Source organism: Rhipicephalus microplus, chromosome X (genome assembly GCF_043290135.1).
Source record: "Rhipicephalus microplus isolate Deutch F79 chromosome X, USDA_Rmic, whole genome shotgun sequence".
Taxonomy (NCBI): domain Eukaryota; kingdom Metazoa; phylum Arthropoda; class Arachnida; order Ixodida; family Ixodidae; genus Rhipicephalus; species Rhipicephalus microplus.
The window spans coordinates 217450232-217472690 of record NC_134710.1 but is presented as its reverse complement, the minus strand read 5'-3'; the positions used below and the strand labels follow the sequence as shown (position 1 = coordinate 217472690).

General features: G+C 45.3%; 2 protein-coding genes across 2 annotated transcripts; one reads left to right on the top strand and one right to left on the bottom strand.

The window, feature by feature from the left end:
- Nucleotides 1-1258: 1258 nt before the first annotated feature.
- Nucleotides 1259-21160, bottom strand: LOC142775179 (lysosomal phospholipase A and acyltransferase-like). Its single transcript, XM_075876523.1, has 4 exons — nt 20992-21160; nt 14998-15225; nt 13574-13868; nt 1259-1679 (listed from the first exon to the last, which is right to left on the bottom strand). Exons 1-4 carry the CDS (start codon nt 21158-21160, stop codon nt 1259-1261), a joined length of 1113 nt encoding a protein of 370 aa, XP_075732638.1.
- Nucleotides 7849-11484, top strand: LOC142775980 (uncharacterized). Its single transcript, XM_075878652.1, has 3 exons — nt 7849-8089; nt 9541-9634; nt 10676-11484. Exons 1-3 carry the CDS (start codon nt 7937-7939, stop codon nt 11287-11289), a joined length of 861 nt encoding a protein of 286 aa, XP_075734767.1. The 5' UTR covers nt 7849-7936; the 3' UTR covers nt 11290-11484.
- Nucleotides 21161-22459: the final 1299 nt, after the last annotated feature.

Here is a 22459-nt window from a genome sequence, read left to right as displayed (position 1 = left end):
AATAGTTTCAGATAAGTTGTTTTATTCGCAAGGAATTCGTTAGTCTACATTTTTACAAATGTCTTACAATAATTCAGGTAATTCACTTACAGATGACTTTCCTTCTTGTGTAGACATACAGAATGCTGTAAACGCAGTATCCGAGAATAAGTTGAGATCCGGAAAGGCAGCCTTCAAGACCTCGCATTTGAAGCATCACATTCACCTACGCGTACTGCACGACTAGTCGTCTCAGGCAAATATATAAACGCTTTTCACGTGAGCATTGCAGCTGCGCAAAAACGCGACACAAGTTCATTGGCAGCAATTTAGGACACTCATGTGCGCGGTTTTGGTTTTTAACTCGTACATTTTCGATTGAGAAAAGGTTCGCACATCACTTTATGTCTGAGTAAAATATTACAGTTGGTAATAAAGGCAAGTGCTGATTTTCTCGTCGCAGTATTGGCTGTAAATCACATGGCGTTATGCGGCCGACTTGGGAGCTTTTTGTATAAGTACATGACATTTGTGTAAATATATATGTACTCCGAGATTGTCACACTTTATATTAGTTTTTAGAAGGTTTTTACCACTCGCCCATTTACGTTGAATAATACATTGATGTGCTTTTGAAGCGAGACGGCACGCTCGTTTCACAGGCTTTATGCGCAAGAAGGGTCAGGCCCGTGCGTGGTAAGACGAAGCCATGTCAGGCGATGATCAGAAACACAACATTCGTGCAGAACGGTTTCCCGTGTTCATATGCAGTTTGGTGAAATTCACACATTTCGACAAATGATGACATAAATAACTGAGGCGACACCCCCAGTTACTCATCGAGCTGCTACAGCACATACAACCCAGTGCACATGCCCGCCGTGGCCGTTGCACGTGTTCACGTCCAAGAAGCATCGAAATATTTTCCACAAGTCCACGCGAATGGCACCGGTGCCACGCCCTACACGTGTACGTATAAGCTGACCAGAGCGCAAGCCGCTCCACATTGTCCACGGTGTGACCGGAAGTGACGTAATTCATGAGAGATGGTAGAGCACAAGAGAAGCAAAAAAATAAAAGGTCAAAAAGACAACAAGGGAGAAGAGCGTGAATCTAGCCGTGAACAGTCTATCGCAAAACGAGTCTATTATCCCCCATTCCCCTTCCCATGTGAACCACTGCTGAGGTGTCGCACTTAGCTGCAGACAGTTGCGGGGTTCACTTTTCTTTTCTTTTCCAATTTTAAGAACCACTTCCCCCCTCTTCCGCGAGGAGGTTGTCAAAGCGTATACCGCGTAGCTCCGACAACGTTAAACGAAATCTTGTGGCAGACGTCAGTGGACATGACTGCGCTCCCTCTTGCTTCCAAAATGGGTTTAGAGATTGAATTGACGCAGTGACACCGTGACCGTACAAGCGAACACTGGCTCGCAAAGCTCCATTGCCATGCTTCGAGTTGGGGCCCCATTCGATTGCGTAAGTGTCCCACAGCGAGCGTCTTGATGTAGTCGATGACGGTTTTCCCGTAGAGTATGCTCATGTGTTCCATGTTGTCGAGAGTCTTCTCGTAGACGGCTTGTCTCTGGCCACTCTGGAAGCGCAAACAGCCCCGCAGGCTGCGAATGTTCACGGTGCCGTCACCGTCGCCGAACACCACCTCAAGCTGAATGTCCGGAAAACCAGGCTTGTGGTACTCGATCCTGCACATGCGTGAATTGCAGTGTCACAATCGGCGACCCCAGGCTCATCATCATCATCATCAGCCTGACTACGTCCACTGCAGGACGATGGCCTCTCCCATGTTCCGCCAGTTAACCCGGTCCTGTGCTTGCTGCGGCCAATTTAATCTCAACTTTTTAATCTCATCTGCCCACCTAACCTTCTGTCTCCCCCTAACCCGCTTCCCTTCTCTGGGAATCCAGCTAGTTACCCTTAATACACCAGCGGTTATCCTGTCTACGCGCTACATGCCCGGCCCATGTCCATTTCCTCTTCTTTATTTCAACTATGATATCAATAACCCCCGTTTGTCCCCTAATCCACTCTGCTCTCTTTTTGTCTTTTAAGGTTACACCTATCACTTTTCTTTCCATTGCTCGCTGCGTCCTCCTCAACTTAAGCTGAACCCTCTTTGTAAGTCTCCAGGTTTCCGCTCCGTAGCTAAGTACCGGCAAGATACAGCTGTTATATACCATCCTCTTGAGGGATAGTGGCAATATACATACCTGTCATAACTTGAGAGTGCTTGCCGAATGTGCTCCACCCCATTCTTATTCTTCTAGTTACTTCAATCTCGTGGTTAGGCTCTGCGGTTATTACCTGCCTTAAGTAGACATAGTCTTTTACAACTTCAAGAGCACTATTACCTATCTCGAAGCGCTGCTCCTTCTCGAGGTTGTTGTACATTACTTTCGTTTTCTGCAGATTAATTTTAAGACCCACCTTTCTGCTCTCCTTGTCTAACTCCGTAATCATGAGTTGCAATTCGTCCCCTGGGTTACTCAGCAATGCAATGCCATCGGCGAAGCGCAAGTTACTAAGGTACTCTCCATTAGCTCTTATTCATAACTGTTTCCATTCTAGGCTTCTGAAAACCTCCTGTAAGCACGCGGTAAATAGCATTGGGGAGATTGTGTCCCCCTGCCTTACACCCTTCTTGATTGGTATTCTGTTGCTTTCTTCATGAAGCACTATGGTAGCAGTTGATCCCCTGTAGATTTCTTTCAGAATGTTCATATATACTTCATCTACGCCCTGATTCCGCAGTGTCTGCATGACGGCTGATATTTCTACTGAATCAAACGCCTTTTCGTAATGTATGAAGGCTATGTATAGTGGTTGGTTATACTCTGAGCATTTCTCTATTACCTGATTGATAGTATGAATGTGGTCAATTGTTGAGTAGCCTGTTCGAAATCCTGCTTGTTCCTTTGGTTGATTGAATTCTAATGTTTTCGTTACACTGTTAGCAATTACCTTTGTAAATAGCTTGTATACTACAGAGAGCAAGCTGATCGGCCTGTAATTCTTCAGGTCCTTGTCATCTCCTTTCTTATGTATTAAGATGATGTTAGCGTTCTTCCAGGACTCTGGAACCCTTCCCGTCAGGAGACACCTCGTAAACAGGGTGGCTAGTTTTTCTAACACAATCTGTCATCCATCTTTCAGCAGGTCTGATGTTACCTGATCCTCACCAGCAGCTTTGCCTCTTTGCATGCTCTCCAAAGCTTTTCTGACTTCTTCTATCATTACTGGTGGGGTGTTATCTGGGTTACTGCTAGTTCTTATAGTATTAAGGTCGTGGTTGTCTCGGCTACTGTACAGATCTCTGTAAAACTCCTCCGCTATTTTAACTATCCTTTCCATATTGGTAGTTATTTTGCCTTATTTGTCCCTTAGTGCATACATCCGACTTTTGCCTATCCCAAGTTTCCTCTTCACTGCTTTGACTATTCCTCCGTTTTTCAGAGCGTGTTCAATTCTCTCCATGTTATACCTTCTTACATCGCATACCTTACGCCTATTAATCAACTTCGAAAGCTCTGCCAGTTCTATTTTGTCTGTTGTACTTGAGACTTTCATGATTTGACGCTTTGTAATTAGGTTCTTCGTTTCCTGGGAAAGCTTGTCAGTGTCCTGTCTAGCTACCCTGCCTCCAACTTCCACTGCACACTCCGTAATGATACTCGTCAGATTATCATTCATTGTATCTACGCTAAGGTTGGTTTCCTCACTAAGAGCCGATTACCTGTTCCGCAGCTACACCCTGAATTCCTGTGCTTTCCCTCTCAGTGCTAGTTCATTGATTGGCTTCTTGCGTATCAGTTTCCGTCGTTCCTTCTTCAAGTCTAGGCGAATTCGAGGCCGTACCATTCTATCACTGCATCGTACCTTGCCAACCACTTCCACATCCTGCACGATTCCTGGGTGTGCAGTCATTATAAAGTCTATTTCGTTCTTATTTTCGCCATTAGAACTCCTCCATGTCCACTAGCGGTTTTCTCATTTTTGGTAGAAGGTATTCAAAATCCGCAAATTATTGCGTTCTGCGAATTCCACTAGTAGCTCTCCTCTGGCGTTTCTAGTGCCGATGCCACATTCTCCTACTGCCTGGTCTCCAGCCTGCTTCTTCCCTACCTTTGCATTAAAGACTCCCATCAGTATTGTATACTGTGTTTTTACCTTACTCATTGCCGATTCCCCGTCTTCATAGAAGCTTTCGACTGAAGCGTCATCATGGCTGGATGTAGGCGCGTAAGCCTGTACCACCTTCATCTTCTATCTCTTATTCAGTTTAATTACAATACCTACCACCCTTTCATTATTGCTATAGTATTCCTCTATGTTGCCAGCTATGTTTCTGTGAATTAGGAACCCCACTCCCAGTTCTCTTCTGTCTGCCAAGCCCCGACAGCAAAGGACGTGCCCATTCTGTAGCACAGTATAGGCCTCATCTGTCCTCCTAACCTCACTGAGCCCTATTATATCCCATTTAACACCCTCTAGCTCCTCGAATAGTACAGCTAGACTTCCCTCACTAGATAAGGTTCTAGCGTTAAATGTTGCCAAGTTCAGGTTCCAATGGCGGCCTGTCCGGGTCCAGAGATTTTTAGCACCCTCTGCTGCGTTGCAGATCTGACAACCGCCGTGGTCAGTTGCTTCGCAGCTGCTGGGGACTGAGGGCCGTGAGTTATTTGACGTATGCATGTGGGAAGTAGTGGCCAGGTACTGCACCAGGGTGACCAATCTTTCTCTGGTGAGGCAGTGCGTTCCCGGCGGTGGTTACCGGTGAGGCCGCACCCCGGGCCTCTTAATGCAGTTCCATCATCACACGGATTTTTTTTAATCCGGTTGGGAACTGCGCGGCACCGGGATTTGAACCACGGACCTGTTGCATGCGAGGCGGATGCTCTAACCACTACGCCATCGCCACATCTAGGCTCATATGTCTTATTAAATATGAACCGCGTCTAACTCTTACCGTTATATGAGTGACATTACCGAGACGTACTTCAAAGAAACTATGCGGTTGTATCGCCAGTCATATAAGATCTATCTTGTGATCAGCTGAGCTTTTTTGACATGAGCTCAATGGTTTTAAAGAACGCTGATGTTTTGAGAAAATATATTATGGCCGTGAACACTCGTATGCTGCAATTAAAGGAGGCTGTGTAGGTTATGAACGCAACAAACGTCTGCATTTAAGAACGCGGAGTCACTTTTTTCAAAAAATCTCAGTGCTCTCTGTCTTCTTCCAGAAATGTTCCCTGCACACTAAGAAAGTATACTTCTTTCAAAAATACAATATAAATCAGCCCAAGTAGCCAATCTTTTTCAGAAGTCAGTTATATTCAAACTGACTAAAAACTACGCGAGAGTTGGCAGTAAACAGTCATCTTCAAATTCCTTTCATTACATATTTTCACACCAACCACTTACATTATACAGTACACAGTGATTTTCATTAGATGCTTCAACAGTGAAGCTGCTCAAGGCAACCGCTATTTGTGCGGCCTATCACGTGTGTGTCACTGAAACTGTTTGCATCCCACTACTCCCCATCGGTTCATTATAAAATGAAGTTAGGAGAGAATGGCACCCCCGTATAGATGGAAGGCTTACGACGGCCTGCCCTCAGATCTAAGAGTTACGAACACTTGATTTCAGCGCGAGTCTCTGGAGTTTGGACATCTGTGTCGTGTCTGACTGTCTCGTTGAACTGAGACCTCTCTGCGCAGACAATCAACGCAAAAAGAACGTAACATCACCTAGCTACAGCCTAGCAACGGCCTAGAATCAACCTTGAAACAACCTGCATCACCCATAGCTGAGGCCACGAAACAAGCTAGAAGAAACCAGATTAGTCCTCACAACCGTCGAGTTTCGATATGTCAAGCCTTGCGCGGTTTAGTGCAAGCTTCACCAGGTTTCCCTCTTTCTCTCTCTCTCCTCTGAATTTGAAGCTTATCGAAATATTAGGCTTTGAGTCATGATGATCACCGAAGTAATAAGAATCATTAATTTGAAAGTTCCATAAGACGTTCTTAATTTGTCACGCTCATTTCTTAGCTTCATATTCAGTTGGATTTATATAGCGTATACCGCTAGGGCATGTTGCGAGCTGCCTCACAGCTTGATTGACGGCGACCGAGAGTACGTGAGACCAGCTGGGAGAGAGACTACGAAACCTTTCGAGCCTGCTCGAGAGACCAGATTTATTCGTGGTCAGAGCTTTCAGTCCTGAGTCCGGTTCGCTTAAATGTTATCGCGGTATTTCCTGGCTATCTGACACACATAAGAAATCCTTTGGTGAGCTGTGGCAGGTTGGGAGGAATCGTACTATTCTGTAAATGCTTACTTTTCCGCTCATACAACTACTTTTACCTGAAGAGATATTGGCAGAACGAAGTACAGCGGCGCAAGAGCCAAAATAAAATTTGGAGAAATTTTTGTAGCACCAAAGTGTTACTTTTGGAGCAATAAAATCCTACATTGGTGCAGGTTACGGGGAAAAAAACATCCACTGTTTATCACGAATGACCGAGTTTGGAGCAGTATAAAAAAAAGAAAACTTGCATTAAAATATGTATGTACAAACCGTTCAACATCCCCTAAATCATGCAGAGTAAACATGAGTACCGCTCTTTCAATAAAACTAGTATTTTCAAACACCCCACTGAACAAACGAGGACAAAGTGAACATGAGCATACGGCGCGCCTGTCAAATCTTTTGACAGACTCTACGGAATTTAAATGTGGATCTACCATGCTAGCAACCTTGAAATTCAGGAGATCTGTAAAACTGAGGAGTGAAGGGTGGGGGGGGGGGGCGAAAAAAAACTGGTGCACAGTTTTAATAATAATAATTGTTGGGGTTTAACATCCCAAACCACCAAGTGATTATGAGAAATGCCATAGCAGAGGGCTCCGGGAATTTCGACCACCTGTGGTTCTTTAACATTCACCTAAATCTAAGCACACGGGCCTCAAGCACTTTTCTTTCGAACGATAATGTGGCCACCGAAGCCGGGATTCGAACCCGCAAGCTGTGGGTCAGCAGCACTTGGTGCACAGTTATGCTTGTTATTTAGGCTGCAGAATAGTCATACACACATCCAAATATTTGCCAATAATTTTTTTAGATGTCAGCGATTATACTAGTTCTCACAGTTACGCGGCTTATACACGCACGAGTAATTGAACAAAATATGTTAAACCGCGCCTTCTGCTAACCCCTTTGAAATCATAATACACTTTTCTGCAGGAATCTTTCGGCAAAGGCGGCTTAAGCTAAATTCTGCGCGGATTAAATCAGGGCCAATAATTTTTTTCTAACTAGTACAGCCTCCTCCCCCCCTTTTAGGGGCGAAGCTCCTTAGGGCGTGGGCTGTGCGTCCCCTGTAGCCTGTATGTAGCCACCTCTAGTTTAGTTCTTGCAGTCTTCACTAGATGGCGGTACCGTCCCCTGTATGTAGCCACCTCTAGTTCAGTTCTTGCAGTGTTCACTAGATGGCGGTACCGTCTCCTGTATATAGCCACCTCTCGTTTAGTTCTTGTAGTGTTTACTAGATGGTGGCACTTGTAGCTGATGATGAAAAGATGCAATATGTTATAATCTAGAAAGCGGTACTTGTAGTTGATGAAAGACGCGAGATCTTATAAAATAGGAATGATGTCACATATGGCGCGTGTCATTGGTTGAAGGCAATCGTTCGATTTAGTGCGGCGACGTACGCTAGGGGGAGCGTTGTAATAAAATCCGTTAGAGTGCCTCGATGCGCGCGCCCCCGCTTAGAGTGGTGTCAGCTTTTGCAAGGGCAGATGCCGCCGCCTCGGCTTCGGCGCCATCCCGACCGCCATTTTGGCGCCTCCGGCCGGTAGTTCGTGCTTGGCGTGTGAGGTGTTGTTGGGCAGTGTTCATTCCCTTACAGTTTTATGCACCCATCTCCGCATCACCATGCCCGGCTGCTGCGTGCCGCAGTGCTCGAATCACTCGAGAAACGGATGGAAGTTGTACCGGTTTCCAAGAGACCCAAAAAGAAGGCTTCTTTGGACCGTTAAAATCAAACGAGACAAGTGGCAACCGACTGATACGTCGCACGTATGCAGCGTAAGTAAACATTTTTTTTTTTAGTGCGTCGTATTCTGACTGGTCAGCATTATTTAGGGCGCCGTTGTTTTTTATTTAGGTGCGCAATGTAAACGCAGGACAGCCAAACATCGTGCAGGGTACTGTGCGGCGTGCTCGTGTTAAAAGATCACGCTTTAAGAAAATGCGTCAAGTACGGGGGCTTCGGAAGCCCCCGTGTCGATAACATTTCATGCTGGTTCAAGGGCCTCGAGTGTGCTACTACATTCATAGGAATTGCGACTAGTTTCAGTGCCCTTGCACGGGAAAGTGTTGCCTTGGCAGCAGCGTTGTGAAATCCTTCCCACCCCCTACCCGAGGCTGTTAATTTCGTGCACTGCGCTTCGCAGCTATTTTGCTCGCGAGACCGGCTGCCGCTGTCGTGACCGTCCGCCTCGCAGCCCGAAGACAGACTTCGTGAAATTGCCGTACTCGCTCGCCAACTCGCCCCGACAGCGTACGCGTCGACCGGGTGCTGGCGGAGTTGAGCTGAACGAAAAGTAGGCAAGAGATGGGGACGCAGGAGGTGTAGTTAAACAGATGAGAATTTAGAAAGTGGAGGAGGGAGAAAATTATATGCAAGGGCAGAAAACGGGGAGTGAGTTCAGGCCGCGTGCCGGCGAGCGAGTACGGAAATCTGACGGCGCCTGACTGCTGCCGAACTTCAAGAGTACGGCACGTAGAGTTCACGTAATTCACATAAGAGGAAATTGGACGTGAAATGCGCGCATATGGCCTCGCAGGGAATTAACATAGGCTCGGGTGCGTGGTAGGGGGATTTCACAACGCTTACGAGGCCTGCCCATGTTTATTCGTGCACGCGTTGGCACTGATCGGTCGAAATTTGAACGCCTCTTGTGAAATCAAGCCGTTTGAACATAAACATGCTGTTCCTGCGAAAAACTCGTAATATTACGAGGCCGGACTTCTGCCCGTCTTGTGTGTATCGTCGTATGTATACTTGGGAATCAGGAACACTTCAGTGACGAACAAAACAAGCGCTGTTACGGAGTGTTGTCATTTTTTACCTGACAAATAAATTCGATTGCATTGGGAACTTGGAGGCTTGGGTACAAAGCTTTCGATAGAACGAAATCTGTAACGCTCGCTATAAAATCAGACCTGGTCCTTTGTCGGCACAATAGACTAATATTTTATTCACATGAATTCAGGAATCCTTACAGATCTTCTGTGCGAAAATTGAAAGGGTTATTATAACAGCAGGCTGGGTCTATGATCGCGCTCTCTGAAGTGGCTTACGTGAAAGCGCGCGTGAGCTCAATTAGTTTCCTTCTTTTTGTGCTTCAAAGTTGCTGCTAGTTCCTGCTGCGAATCATACTGAATGCATACATGAAATCTTGTTTATTGACAGTGACAGACATTCGTTTTTCTTCTGCCAGTGTGTTAATTTTTAATTCTGGTTTTATTTGCAGGCTCACTTTGAAGAGAACAACTATGAGCAACATCGTGCGGATGGCTGGAAGAAGTTGAAACCAAATGCCGTCCCAACTTTGTTCACATTCAAACGTAAGATTGAACTTTTTTCTTGCATTACATAAAGCAGCACCAGTTGCAAGTACTCTATGTACCTGGGATTTCTACGAAGCTAACACCAAATAGGTCCTCATATGCTGCGTCCACATTAGTGCATAAATTCTGGAAATGCAGTCACGGACAAAGCTAGGAAATGCGAACACAAAAATGTGAACCAGACCACGCAAAATCGAAAAATACTGCTAATATTAGACGGTCAAATAATGGCACGCTATTAGTGCGTTTGGAAAGCTACATTTCCCAACTTTGTTTTTGTGATTACGTTGCATCACTTTGACTTGCATGTAAAAAAAATTGCGATACTTGAGTGTTGTGGTTTATATTTCTTGTTTGCATTTTTTGGTCATGACTGTATATACGTCTGGATTTCAGTGTTTACAGGCATGACCCACTGCACAACAGTTTTCCGCTACTTAGCACACGGTCGTGTACTGCTAGGATGTCAGGTGCAGTGGCTATGTTATTTACAAACGGGGAAAACGGAAACCATTATGTATACGAGATCCACGATGCACGAGCCCCCACTACAGTGCGCCTCATTACCTGTGTTGCGTTGGCGTGTTAAGCTTGAAAAAAAAAACTGCACTCTTTCCTGTCTCTCTTGTTTTTTTTCTTCAAGTTTGTGCAGCAATTCAATTTTTCAAGTATGAACCAACTAGTCTGCAAAAAAGTATTGCGTGTTAAGCCCTACAATCAAATAATCAATAAACTGCATAGGGAGCGAATGTCAGTTGAGCCCTCCACAACGGCGCACACGTGTAGCTCTGGCATATGAAGCTCCAATTTGAATTAGAGCCATTTATTGTGGGGAGAAATTTTGAGCACAATTTAAATATGGTATTTTAAGACCTTCCCCTATCCCTTGTGGAAAGGGCGGGGGAAGGACAAGTGTCTTCCTCACGTCAATAACTAAGCCGGTGTCTGCTGCATGTGTTACATTTGTAAAATTAACAAGCTAGACATGAACTGGCATTGCTTGAATATGTTCATGAATACATACATTTCTGCTTGCAGCACTGCCTAAGGAACGAAAGCCACCAAAAGAAAGAACTGTGCCTGCACCCTCCAGCAACGAGACCAACAAATCTCCTCCTGGTCTGCGTCAATATCCAGCTGCAGTTAAAACTACCCTAGAGACCCCACAAAACCACGCCGTTCCTGAATCTACACGGCAAGGAACATCGTGTTATGGGCACGACACCATGGAAGTTGACGACGCCGTTGTTGAACTGTCAGCGAACACTAGTGATGCAGATTCAAGAGAAGTTAATGCAGCGGCTGGTGAGACAGCACTGAAAGAGTACGTTTCAGATGGAGGCAACCTCATCTACCCCAGCAAGGGAGTTATGAAAGCCTTGATAGACTATGAGGAGCATTTTGCTGCCATAAACTCTTGGTGCACGGACAAAGTAGTCACGATGAAGTCGCCGCTTCGTTCACTCACCGCATACCTAAACAAGGTGCACCGCCGCAGCTTGTGTGTATGCGCGGAGCACGAGGACAGTATATACCGACTGCTCACAGAGAGGTACGCAAGAATAAGGCTGCGCATTCACCTTCGGCAGGTTCCAGTCGGGAGTTGCAATGGACATGCAAGCAAAACATGTGCCGGCGTCAACCTCTCATGAGAAATGGACACGCCAAGATAAGCTGTATGCTTAAAAGGTTTCGGCTCACGTGGGCACGCTTTTGACTCTTGCATTTTTTATTTTTAAACATTTCATTTCGTACTGCATTTGGTTTGTCTTGTATCTGACTTTGATTTTCACTAGTGGGACAACGCAGCATTAAGGCGCACAAATAAATGGCCTGTTCACTGAAATCGTGGGTGTCGTTTCATAAAGGTACACTGGTAAAGCATGTTACTCTCGGGTATGCTGCCTGCACAGTGCATGAAATGGTGAGGCAGGGGAAGGTGGTACCGAATGTCAGATAATGTGTGTGCGTGTGTGTGTGTGTGTTTTATATACACACACACGCAAGTATATAAAGTACAGCGATTCCTGCCTTTGCTATTCGGCTGATTCACGAAGACCCAAATATTGCATTCCTTTCAGCAAGCGTAGTAATAAAAGTTCATGCGCCCCTCCGTCTTAACGACGACAACGGTTTAACGCGAATCTTTCTGGTGTGGGAGTTCGTGGCTCATTTCATTCAGTCTATGTCAGCCCCTGGCGCATTGTACAAGCACAGGCCACCAGTTTGTATGACGTGCGTTGTTCCATTTAACAATTAGGCAACAACAGCACTAAGAGGTGTCCAAGTTGCACCAAAAAAAAGCTCGCCAACGAGTACTTCTTTCCTACCATACGCGAGCACCGCAAGCGGTAATGCGCTTCGCATGCTGCCCCACTACGGCAGGAGCCGTAATGGCGGCCGTCGTAGCAGACGACGCGGCTGTCCTCACCTTCAGCGGAGCGCGCGGGCATCAAGGCACCCTAAAATCCGTTCGCTGTTGGCGCGCGCTCGGAGTCGCCGGATGGATAAGGCTGCACAGCGGAGAGAGCGCAAGGCGGCAGCAGCGCGCGCTCGCAGACAGAATCCCGATGTGCGAGCGCGCGAGGCTAGGGACATCGCAAGCCATCCATCGTCAAAGAACAAATAAAAGTTGATTTGTGTATATACACACACAGCGTTTATCACGTCTTTACATGATGATCGACTGGGCGAATTACACGGAAGATTCACAGTTTACCGATGAATCCCTCCGGAGCTTCGCCCATTCATCATCATTCACCCCGTGAATATGCCGTAATTTTTTTTTCGTCATTTCGAGGTGGGGTTAAGTTTATAGGTATCACTTCTCGGCTCGCTTGATGACGCATTCAACCACATAAAGCAACAACGACACACGCCAGTAGGCACAGCGATGGCACCGTATATCTATCGCTGGGACGACGCAACCTCAAGACCGAAATATGTTTTATGACCGTTGCTGTGGCGACCAGCATGGTCGCCAGAAAAGCCTGCGCTTGCAGCATGTCGAGTTTGTTCACGCGCGGCAAACCCGACATGCACTTCCAGCTTCCCTTCCTAACATGCCATAGCTGCGTTTGCCGACTAGGAAATTAATACTTTCGGGAAAGCATTGGCAGGTACGGCCACGCATTTTTGTCTTCAAATTGCGTCGTCCCCCCGATAGGTGTCCGCTGAAATTAGCGGACCAATGGGCGCGCGGCGTTGTTACTATAAGGTTTATCACGTTTTGAAAGTGTCCCGACACCTTGGTTTAGGGTTAGGGTCTGCACGCTTGGACCGACTGATGACACGAACCTGCAGATGGTCAAGGCGGCCTCCGTTTCTCGCGGAAGTTAGCGCAACTGGAAAAAAAATTTTTTAGGCTAGTCAGGCATTTTGGCGGTGCGCGGTGCAATTTCTGAATTTCATAATTGCTTGATGCGAAAATGCAGAATTGTATCAAATTCGCGCAATTGGCGGAGCTGTTGCCACCCTAAAATTAACTAATTCGCCGAGTACGTCCTTTCGCTTCCTTTAAGTAATTCAATTGGACATTAGACATTTCTAGCTTGCAGTCTGCTATGTGTTATGACTTCTTATGCAGCAGGCTTTTCGAGCTTTCAGGCAATTTGTGAACTGGCAAATCTATGCTTCAGAGCTATTCTAATAAATATATTCTAGTTAACTTGTATGTTATGGTGTAGACTTAATTTGCAATAATATTTTTGAAGGCTTCATTCGCGAAACTTTGACAATGTTCTATTCCATTTATGCCCTATTTTGGGAGCTTTATATTTAGCTCTCCCGTTTACTTTCCACCTATGTTGATTGGTGACGATAATGAGGAATATCTGATCCTTCAATCGTTCCATTCAATCATTTCCCTCCTTTAGTATTATCAAAAGTTTAATTTAGCCTAAACATCTCTCTACAGCTCATTTCAGCGTGTCATACCTCTCAATGGTGCTGACGTTTCGGCCGTGCAGACAATGGATCTCGACGCCTGGCGCCGTGGTGTCGAGCATGAACGACCTTGTGTCCTTATACATTTCGTAACCATCCGTGAAGCCGATGTCCTTGAAGAAGGCTTCGTAGTCTGCCAAGCCATAACTCCGGTTCAACGTCTTCACTAAAACCTCAGATTCGTTCCAGTAAAGATGGTTGGGCATCATGTAGGCCAAGCTGGGTGTGGACCGTTGCTCGGGTCGCACCGACAGTGGGTTGATCGCCACCACGCCCAGATTCTCACCTGCGTGTCAATAACACCGTTGTAGCTGACGTCTCTGAGTGCTTAATCCTTTACGTGAGAAAGCGGCATGGTCAAAACTTTATGCGTTATTTTGTGTGTGTGGGTGAGCAGCGATGTCTGTTATAGTGATTCGCTACTCTAATAAAGTGTTCTTTGTACGGGACAAAGCAGTCGCTAGCGATACCACATGCTCGCAATTGATAACACAGCTTTCACTGCACTAGCTGAATTCAAGTTTGTATATTCCTTATAAGCGCAGAAACAACAACGCTAAAAAGTAACCATCATTTCATAGGCGAAAAGTGGGGGGAGCCTGTCTTTCTTTCTCTCTCTCTCTCTCTCTCCAAATAATATATATATATATATATATATATATATATATATATATATATATATATATATATATATATATATATATTTGGAGAGAGATAGTGAAAGTGACGCCCGCCCCCTCCCTAAATACAAAAACTCTCCGCCTATGCTCCCTTCGCTATGGAGGGTTAACGTAGCGGGTGTCACAATAGAGGCTTTGTATACAAAAAATTGTACAGAAATACAAAAGTTAGGTTTTACACATATCTCAATGCGGACGAGGGCAGAATGAACAGCGAAGAGCGCGCCTCTTCGTCTGCCGTTCATTTATCATGGCTACAAAACACGTGGCTTTAATTGTCCGTGATATTAAATGTAAGTAATGACCTCGACAAGTGAGGCTGGGCATTTCTCAAAATTGCTGAATGTATTCGAGAACATAGCTTCCAATTTTATAATGAATAATAAACTCCCGAATTTGGCGTTTTCACGTCATGCAAAGAGCTACATTGTAAGAAAGCTGCTTAGTCACTGAAGTGCGCAACGGTATTGGAACAAATGCTCATTATGCCCACACGGCTATTATCGCGTATTTTGAACGCAGCCTAGACATTACAGAAGCTTGCCTTCGAGGAACATAAAGCTAAATATGAAACTACAATTTCTTTGGAATAAATAGTCGACGTCGTGACTTCTTCCCTACCTATAGTGTCCCTACTCGAGCTTCGCTGTGTACATATACCAGTTACTTCTGTTGGCCTTAAATATGACCGTACAGCAGCTACGAAAGTAGAGAAACAAGCATTTCGAGACTCACCAGAGGCATAGACCTTGAGCGCCTTCACAGCACCGCCCCATGCCCCTCCGAGGGTCACCATCGCCCGAACATATTTGTCTTTCCAGGGCTGAGGTTGACGGCTAAAGAAGTAGCGTAGGTTTGGGCATCCCACACTATGGCATACCATGATAACAGACATGTTCCCGTTGCTGGTGTACGAATCCTCTATGAGCCCGTGCAGTTTCTTGAAATAGCCATCCAATTCATCTGCGAAATATAAAAAGGAGAAAGTTTGTGGTTCAGCTCTGCAAGTGAGGCGACAGTACTTCAGACGCAAGCATCCTGTTGGAACAAACGAATTAAACTTAAATGAATGAGGGAAGGAAACGTGAATGAAGACACGTCGTAGTAAAATCTAGTCAGAAAAAGCAGCAGGTGGTTTGAGATGCGCATGTTGGCATCTTATTCTTTGGGCGTGATGTGTGATGCTTATCTCTTTCTTAAACTGTACATATCGTCTGTATTACGTATCACTATACTGGTTCATGCATGTTGACAGTGTTTGCAATAAAGCCATGCGTAAACTTTGGTCGTTACGACGAAAACTTCACGATGCCACCCCGGAAGCTTAAACAATGGCGTATAAAATGACTATTCTTCCAGTACTGACCTACGCAAGTCGTCTATGGGAACCATAACCCAAAACAAATGCACTAAAACGTGAGCGTATACAAAACAAAGCCTTACGGTTCATCTTCATCTCCTATTCCAGAACTCAGTCTATTAGCGAGCTTAGAGACAGAGCCGGTTTAATGACGGTGAAACGAATAATGCAACATAATCGACTGATATTTTTTTTTCAGATACTCAATGGAGACTAGAAAGTTCACCTAAAGAAACACATCGCACTACAGCCATTTACCACATCCAGAACAAAACACTCGAAACATATCACACCACTTAGCTACAGAACAGATTTATTCAAGTATTCGTTTTTGGTTCGGAGCATTGATGACTGGAATCAATTACCTCAATACATAATCGAACATTGCGATTTACAAAGGTTCGAAAAGGCTTTGTCAGAATATTTGTGACCAAATTGCTTGTTCCTTGTCGGTTGAATATGTTCAATGTACTATATCAATATGTTCAATATGTACTGTATCACTTCATATCTTTTTCCTCTTTTTGGTGACGTGTACGAGATGTATTTGAACATGTTTCTTTTATCCGTGACCTGTGCGGGATGTATTCTGATATAGTTTTGCGTTTTTGTTTTTGTTATCTCCATATAGTGTGCGCCTTGAGCGTACAGTGTGAAACTTGTTTCCCCGTATGATTTTGTACGTGCCAGATATGTAACCCCAACTCATGTCTTGGCCCTTGGGCTGACATATGAATAAATAATAAATAAAAATATACCATACTATATATTTATCTGCTAAATCACGTATCGGTACCGTCAACATTTTTTCTTCGCCAGCTATCACTTTCTTCTACGTTCTGAAACTTGAGAGCTCGCATCACGCGCCTCTAAACAAGCGCCGTGCAACCAATAAACGTATATACACACTCGTTTAAAGCAAGCTGGCGTGGGCCCTTGGGTAATCTTTCATGTCGAGGACTACCACCACACCAACGTTGGGCTCCAGCAAAAGCCTGGCCCGACGGACAACTGCGCTTGTTGACCCCGGTCCGGCCAAAAATTGGCCGGGAGACCCGAGCAAGGCCTTACCTAAGCTTTGCAGATTGGCCACGAACGTCTCAATAAATCCAATGTCTCATCCGGCCAAAGAATTAGGCTGCCTTTAACTAGTAATAATCACCACCTGTGTTGCGCGGCTTTCCTCTTTTGACCTCACGCGCCCGGTACACATGTCGCTAGTGGCTTACGCGATATCAGCGTGACACAGCAGCCTCGCAACGAACGTAAGATGCGCGGGAGTTTTAAGAAAGGAAGCGCAAACAAGTAAGAAAACTACCATTATTGTGAGACAGAAAAGCGCTCCGAAAGGTGCGACTTTTTTTTTGTCACTTGAAAGTCGGCGTTTATTGCTAATATAGTTAGGCGCGTGCTATAGTTGTAGTTTACAAATTACAACTTGCTAAATAGTGAGCGTCGTCTTCTGCCCAATGGTAGAACTATGAAGTTTGGTTGCAAAACAAGATTTACGGCTGCTGTCGGGCATAAGTGATCGCTTTACGGCCAGCTGACTTGTGCATACTGGAGCCTGGAGATGCGTGGCTCTTCACCTGCCGCTTCTCTCTCTCTCTCTCTCTCTCTCTCTCTCTCTCTCTCTCTCTCTCTCTCTCTCTCTCTCTCTCTCTCTCTCTCTCTCTCTCACACACACACACACAAAGCGTTTTTGTTCCTATCAAATAACAAGACATCCAGATAAGCATCTTTGGTTGCAGAATGCCTTTATAATAATACGTTTATGCACATGAACGGACAGTATTTGAGGATATGTGCACGTAGCACCATCTCTCATCAGCAACAGCGGTTACCTGGCGTAACTGAATGGGAAGTGAGCGAAAAAAAAATCTGACAGAAAAGGCTAGTTACCAAAACTGACTCCGGGTATATGCAGCGGAAACCTACTGGAACATTCTAGTGAGATTGCAGTGTCACGCTACAAACCACGTAGCTTCCAAGAGTGTTTATTATTTACAACGGGGCCCATTCGTTTTGAATGGGCAATGTGCAAGTGTCCTGGGAAGCCAGAGGCTTTGCAGTGTGATACTGCAATTTTACCAGAATGCTCCAGTGGGGCTCTGCCACACATAACCAGAGGTCGTCTTTGATGGCTAAATGTTTTTCGTCAGATGTGCTTTTCTTTTGCATACTTTCCATTCACTTATGGTTGGACGCCATCGCTGCCACTGAAAGATGCCGCCATACACAGATGTCCTCAAATCCTAGTAATGCTTCTGCGCGAGCAGAATATTTCCCCTAATTATTCATTGCATTATCGGCAATTACAGGTCAAGTTCGACCGACAAGTGAACAGTGTGAGAAACGCCCAGAAATTCATGGCGCGCCGGTCCATTATTCCTACACGCTTCAACACACAGCTCCACGAAAAGCGGCTTTACGTCAGTGGCAAGTTTGATTTCTATTCAGCAACAGTAAGCACATATTGCTTTTACGGAGAAAACTGTCAGCATCATGTTTCAACAAAAATGGCTACTTCAGGTATACTTCCTAACATTTAGTACCTCTTGAACATTCTAGTAGTCATCTAATTACTCCTTAACATTCTACTTCAATAGTTACTACTCTAGTAATAAATAACGTCACACTGGCACTCCAGAGTTCCATTTCGACTCCGTAACTCTTCGTAGTGTAAATAAACATCTCCAATTTACTTACGGATTGAGGCTACCTATGGTATGCCGGTGATATTACGCAAGATCATACCACAGCACTGACGACTCTGCAGGCTGCACCCAGTACTTCTGGACTTTTCCAACGTGCACACGCAGCGTTGCGATGTAAACTGTACGTGACTCCTATCATAAGCATGCTTGAACCGTGCAAAGGTGTCGCGAAAGTAAGCCTTCTTGCTATTACAAGAACCTTAGATAAAAGTAATATCAAAAACCGCCAGGGCTGCATGGAACGCGTAGCGCAGTCACAGTGAAAGAAAGCTGAAAGAGCGGTCTTTCAGAGCATTTTTAAACACTTTTGGTAACTCCTGCAAGCACACTTGCAGGGTAGCCACTAAGCCATTAATTATAATTTTTGTGTATTCGGGAGGAAATCACACTGCCACCCTTCGTCGTTCTTAAGAGAAGCGTGGTACCCACTACGCACTACCTGCTATGTTACGCGAAGAATTTCGTCCATTTTTTTTATGCTGTATACCTGACGAGAATGAATTATTAAGACTGAAGCTTTTGTAAAAGGTTATAGCATTCAACGGCCCACTCGTTAAGCAATTCGTATTATGTGGCATCTTGTTGTTGCTTTACTGTTCTAAAACTATTACTCGTATTAACGTGATTTGTATCTCGACATCAAGCCTGCCTAAGCCCAGTTTGAAACAGTTTCAAGCACTGGCAGGGCTCTTTGGTAAAATGCTGGGCAGACATTCAGGGGACCTGGGTTCAAATACCACTGCATTTAGAGCTAACTTATTTTTTTTTCTATTTTGCAAGATAGTGACCACGGACACTACCGGCGGCCGCGGACAACTACGGCGGACGCGACCCTTGTAATTTCAGAACAGCTTTCGCTGCAACTTACAACAAAGGGTGCCAATTTGGTGTCCATGTTCCCATTATGACACATGCACGTTTATCAATTGTCACTTTATTCGAAGCAGCGTCATATGTGAAATAAGCATTCATACCTGGTCGTGTAGTGGTTTGAAAGCTCTTGGCATGATCAGCCTTTCACTTTACTTCTAAAATCCCGGCTGCGGCGGCTGCATTTCCGATGGAGGCGGAAATGTTGTAGGCCCGTGTGCTCAGATTTGTGTGCACGTTAAAGAACCCCAGGTGGTCGAAATTTCCGGAGCCCTCCACTACGGCGTCTCTCATAATCAAGTGGTGGTTAAACCCCACATATCAACTTTACTTCTAAACGCAAAAAGTAAATGAAGTTACTGTAAGTCACCAGATGCTATAGCCAAAACAGCTGATTTTTTGTTGATATTTTAACGACGGGGATAGAATTTATTTTTACTCGGCGAGTAAAATGTTTCCTCGCCCTATTTCATATTAATTTTATGGTACTATACCTTCATATATATATATATATATATATATATATATATATATATATATATATATATATATATATATATATATATATATATATATATATATATATATATATATATATATATATATATATACCTGCTCGCGTATTCAGTAAAATATTTTGTGAGCACAGGTCTTTACTTGCAGCTTTTGTAGGGTAGCCAACTGGATGTCCTCCTGGTCAACCTTTCTGCCTTCTCCCTTAGTCTGCTGCCTTTCTTGCGAACTAACATGTTTATATAATTCTCACGTATGCAGTAGCATGCATCTAGGCGCTGCTTCAGTCATTATCTTCTATGTATTATAAAACAGGTGGCCCTTTAGAAAGCTCGTATGGCCTGCTAATACAACGGTCAAAATGTTTGATTTGTCATTAAACGTTAACTCGAAACTTGAGCTCGATTTATTGCACACTTTGTCACCATGCATCTCCGGACTGTGAGAAATAAACAAACGTGGAACAAGCAGTTCAGCTGTTTTCGTTTGACCACTATGTCAGTGAGGCGTCGGGCACACTTTTTAAGCATAACCGATTATAATTCAAAACAGGCTCAATGATAGCCATCATAAATTGTTCAAAACAGGCTCAATGATAGCCATCATAAATTGTAAGCCAGAGATTCAAACGAATACGCGTAACATTTAGTTTGTTTAGTGATGAATCGCAGTTCAAGATACGACGGTAAACATATTTGTGCGTCTGCGCAGACACGTAAGTACCAGTCTTTCAGAATTTAACTTCTTTCGGCTTCGAGTTGATGAGCCTCAAAAAACTCGTTCTGCAGGCGAACACTGCAGAAGACAAAGCCACCGTTCCCAGCACTTCACGTGTACAACTTGTTGCCCTTGACCTGGTCACAGTTCAGAACGCTCCGAACGAAACAGCATGTTTATTAACAGCTGATTGATGGATGGGCATAAGCTCGGACACCTGTCGACCAATCACGTCGCATGCTCATGTTCGAGAACAGCTGGGCATACGCTGGGACACCTGTCGACCAATCAAGTCGCGTGCTCATGTTCAAGAACAGCTGGGCATACGCTGGGACACCTGTCGACCAATCAAGTCGCGTGCTCATGTTCGAGAACAGCTGGGCATATGCTGGGACACCTGTCGACCAATCAAGTCGCGTGCTCACGTTCGAGAACAGCTGGGCATAAGCTGGGATAACTGTCGACCAATCACGTCGCGTGCTCATGTTCGATGACAGCTGGTTGACATATGGGCATAAACTGAAACACCAGTCAACCAGGCATGTGGCATACTTGCATCACTGCTTCGCACTGGTGGAGCAACTCGCAATGCCTGGACAAACCGACGTTCGAGAAGAGTACGCTCACGATCTGCAGCTCGCCGAGTAGCCACCGAGGAATAGAGCATACCGATCAGCTCCCTGGTTGGGTTGCGGCTCAGCCGGTCGTTGCGAAGCTTCATATGACATGGGTTGCAGCTCAGCCAGTGATCACACGCCGAATCAGAAAGTGGGATTGCCAGACGCCGGACTTGCACAGCTCCGCGAACTTGATGCACCATTGTCCCATGAACTTCAGTCGGTGGAAGAGCCGAAACGAGAGCCTGTGCTGAATTCTCGACAGCACATGAAACACTGGACTTTGCAGACAAGCCAAAGCCAATCATCCTGGACTGACTTCGCGAAGACCGAAGTTCAAGACCCACAGGAATTCGTTGCATGCGGCGAGCTCGGCGAGGTGGAAGCAGACATTGACCGAGCTGCCCGTCACTCAAACATGGCTCGGAATGCTCCAACTGTAGCAGTTCAAGAAGAGCTGGCTTACCGACATGCACAAGCCAGAAAAACAGCGGGCCAGGTACGCTGCACAGTTGCGCTGGCGGCCACCTCATGGCTTCGTCTTGTAAATCGTTATTGGTACGTGGCCATCACCGCAGGTGCATCGACACTGGTCTTGGAGTTTGACCGCGTCCACGGTGTATGCGACGAAAGGTGAAATCGCTGCTACGGGGCAGAGTCGGAGATGCAATCACGCCTCGCACGACTGTTGCAAGGGTCACAGGCCACCACTCTAGACGAAATCTCTTCAAGTTACGGCGATCGGACCCATCCCTAAATATCTGCGTGTCACTAGCAGTGCAAGGAAGTGAGCGTGCCAGTGCCCGTGGGCGTTGCATGTGCACCACGCGCGCTTTTCTTCTTTATTTTGAACAGTATCATCGTAAATTATATCAATATCCTGCACAAAATTTCTCAAACTGACATTAAAAGAGATATCTGAAGAGGTCCCCTGGCACCCTGTAAATATGCTGCAGTGCAACTTTCATCCCGCTTATTGCATTTCTGCATCAAGCAACGTGTTCACCACATGAACGAAGAGGTTGCAGCCCACTGTATGCGCAACTGCAGCTAACTTCAGCATCGCCATCTTGAAAGCTTGCGCAAAAGTTTCAAGATGTATATATTCCAACTAGGCCGAATCGCAGTTTTACTTCAGCATAGCTAATGACAGTCTTACCTTGGTAGTGCTGACGACGTTCGTCAGTGCTGTAAATATTGCGGAAGGCATGAAGAACCCCGTGTACTGGGACCCCGTAAGCCGTGGAATGGGTTGCCCGTTTAGATGCATTTCTGTGCCAGCTCGATGAGGAAGCAGTGCGATAGTTAACCATTTTTCTGGGTTTGCATGTCTAAACCCCGATTTGATTACGAGGCACGTCGTATACTATAGTTGGGGACTCAGAGACGGTGCAAGAATATTT

Excerpts from the sequence above, each read along its gene's own strand:
- LOC142775980 (XM_075878652.1), top strand. The coding sequence starts at position 7,937 with ATGCCCGGCTGCTGCGTGCCGCAGTGCTCGAATCACTCGAGAAACGGA. Across the intron at positions 8,090-9,540 it reads ATACGTCGCACGTATGCAGC|GCTCACTTTGAAGAGAACAA; the intron begins GTAAGTAAACAT and ends TTTTATTTGCAG. Across the intron at positions 9,635-10,675 it reads AACTTTGTTCACATTCAAAC|CACTGCCTAAGGAACGAAAG; the intron begins GTAAGATTGAAC and ends TTCTGCTTGCAG.
- LOC142775179 (XM_075876523.1), bottom strand. The coding sequence starts at position 21,160 with ATGAAGCTTCGCAACGACCGGCTGAGCCGCAACCCAACCAGGGAGCTG. Across the intron at positions 15,226-20,991 it reads AGTGCGAAGCAGTGATGCAA|ATGAATTGGATGGCTATTTC; the intron begins GTATGCCACATG and ends TATATTTCGCAG. Across the intron at positions 13,869-14,997 it reads GCTCAAGGTCTATGCCTCTG|GTGAGAATCTGGGCGTGGTG; the intron begins GTGAGTCTCGAA and ends ATTGACACGCAG.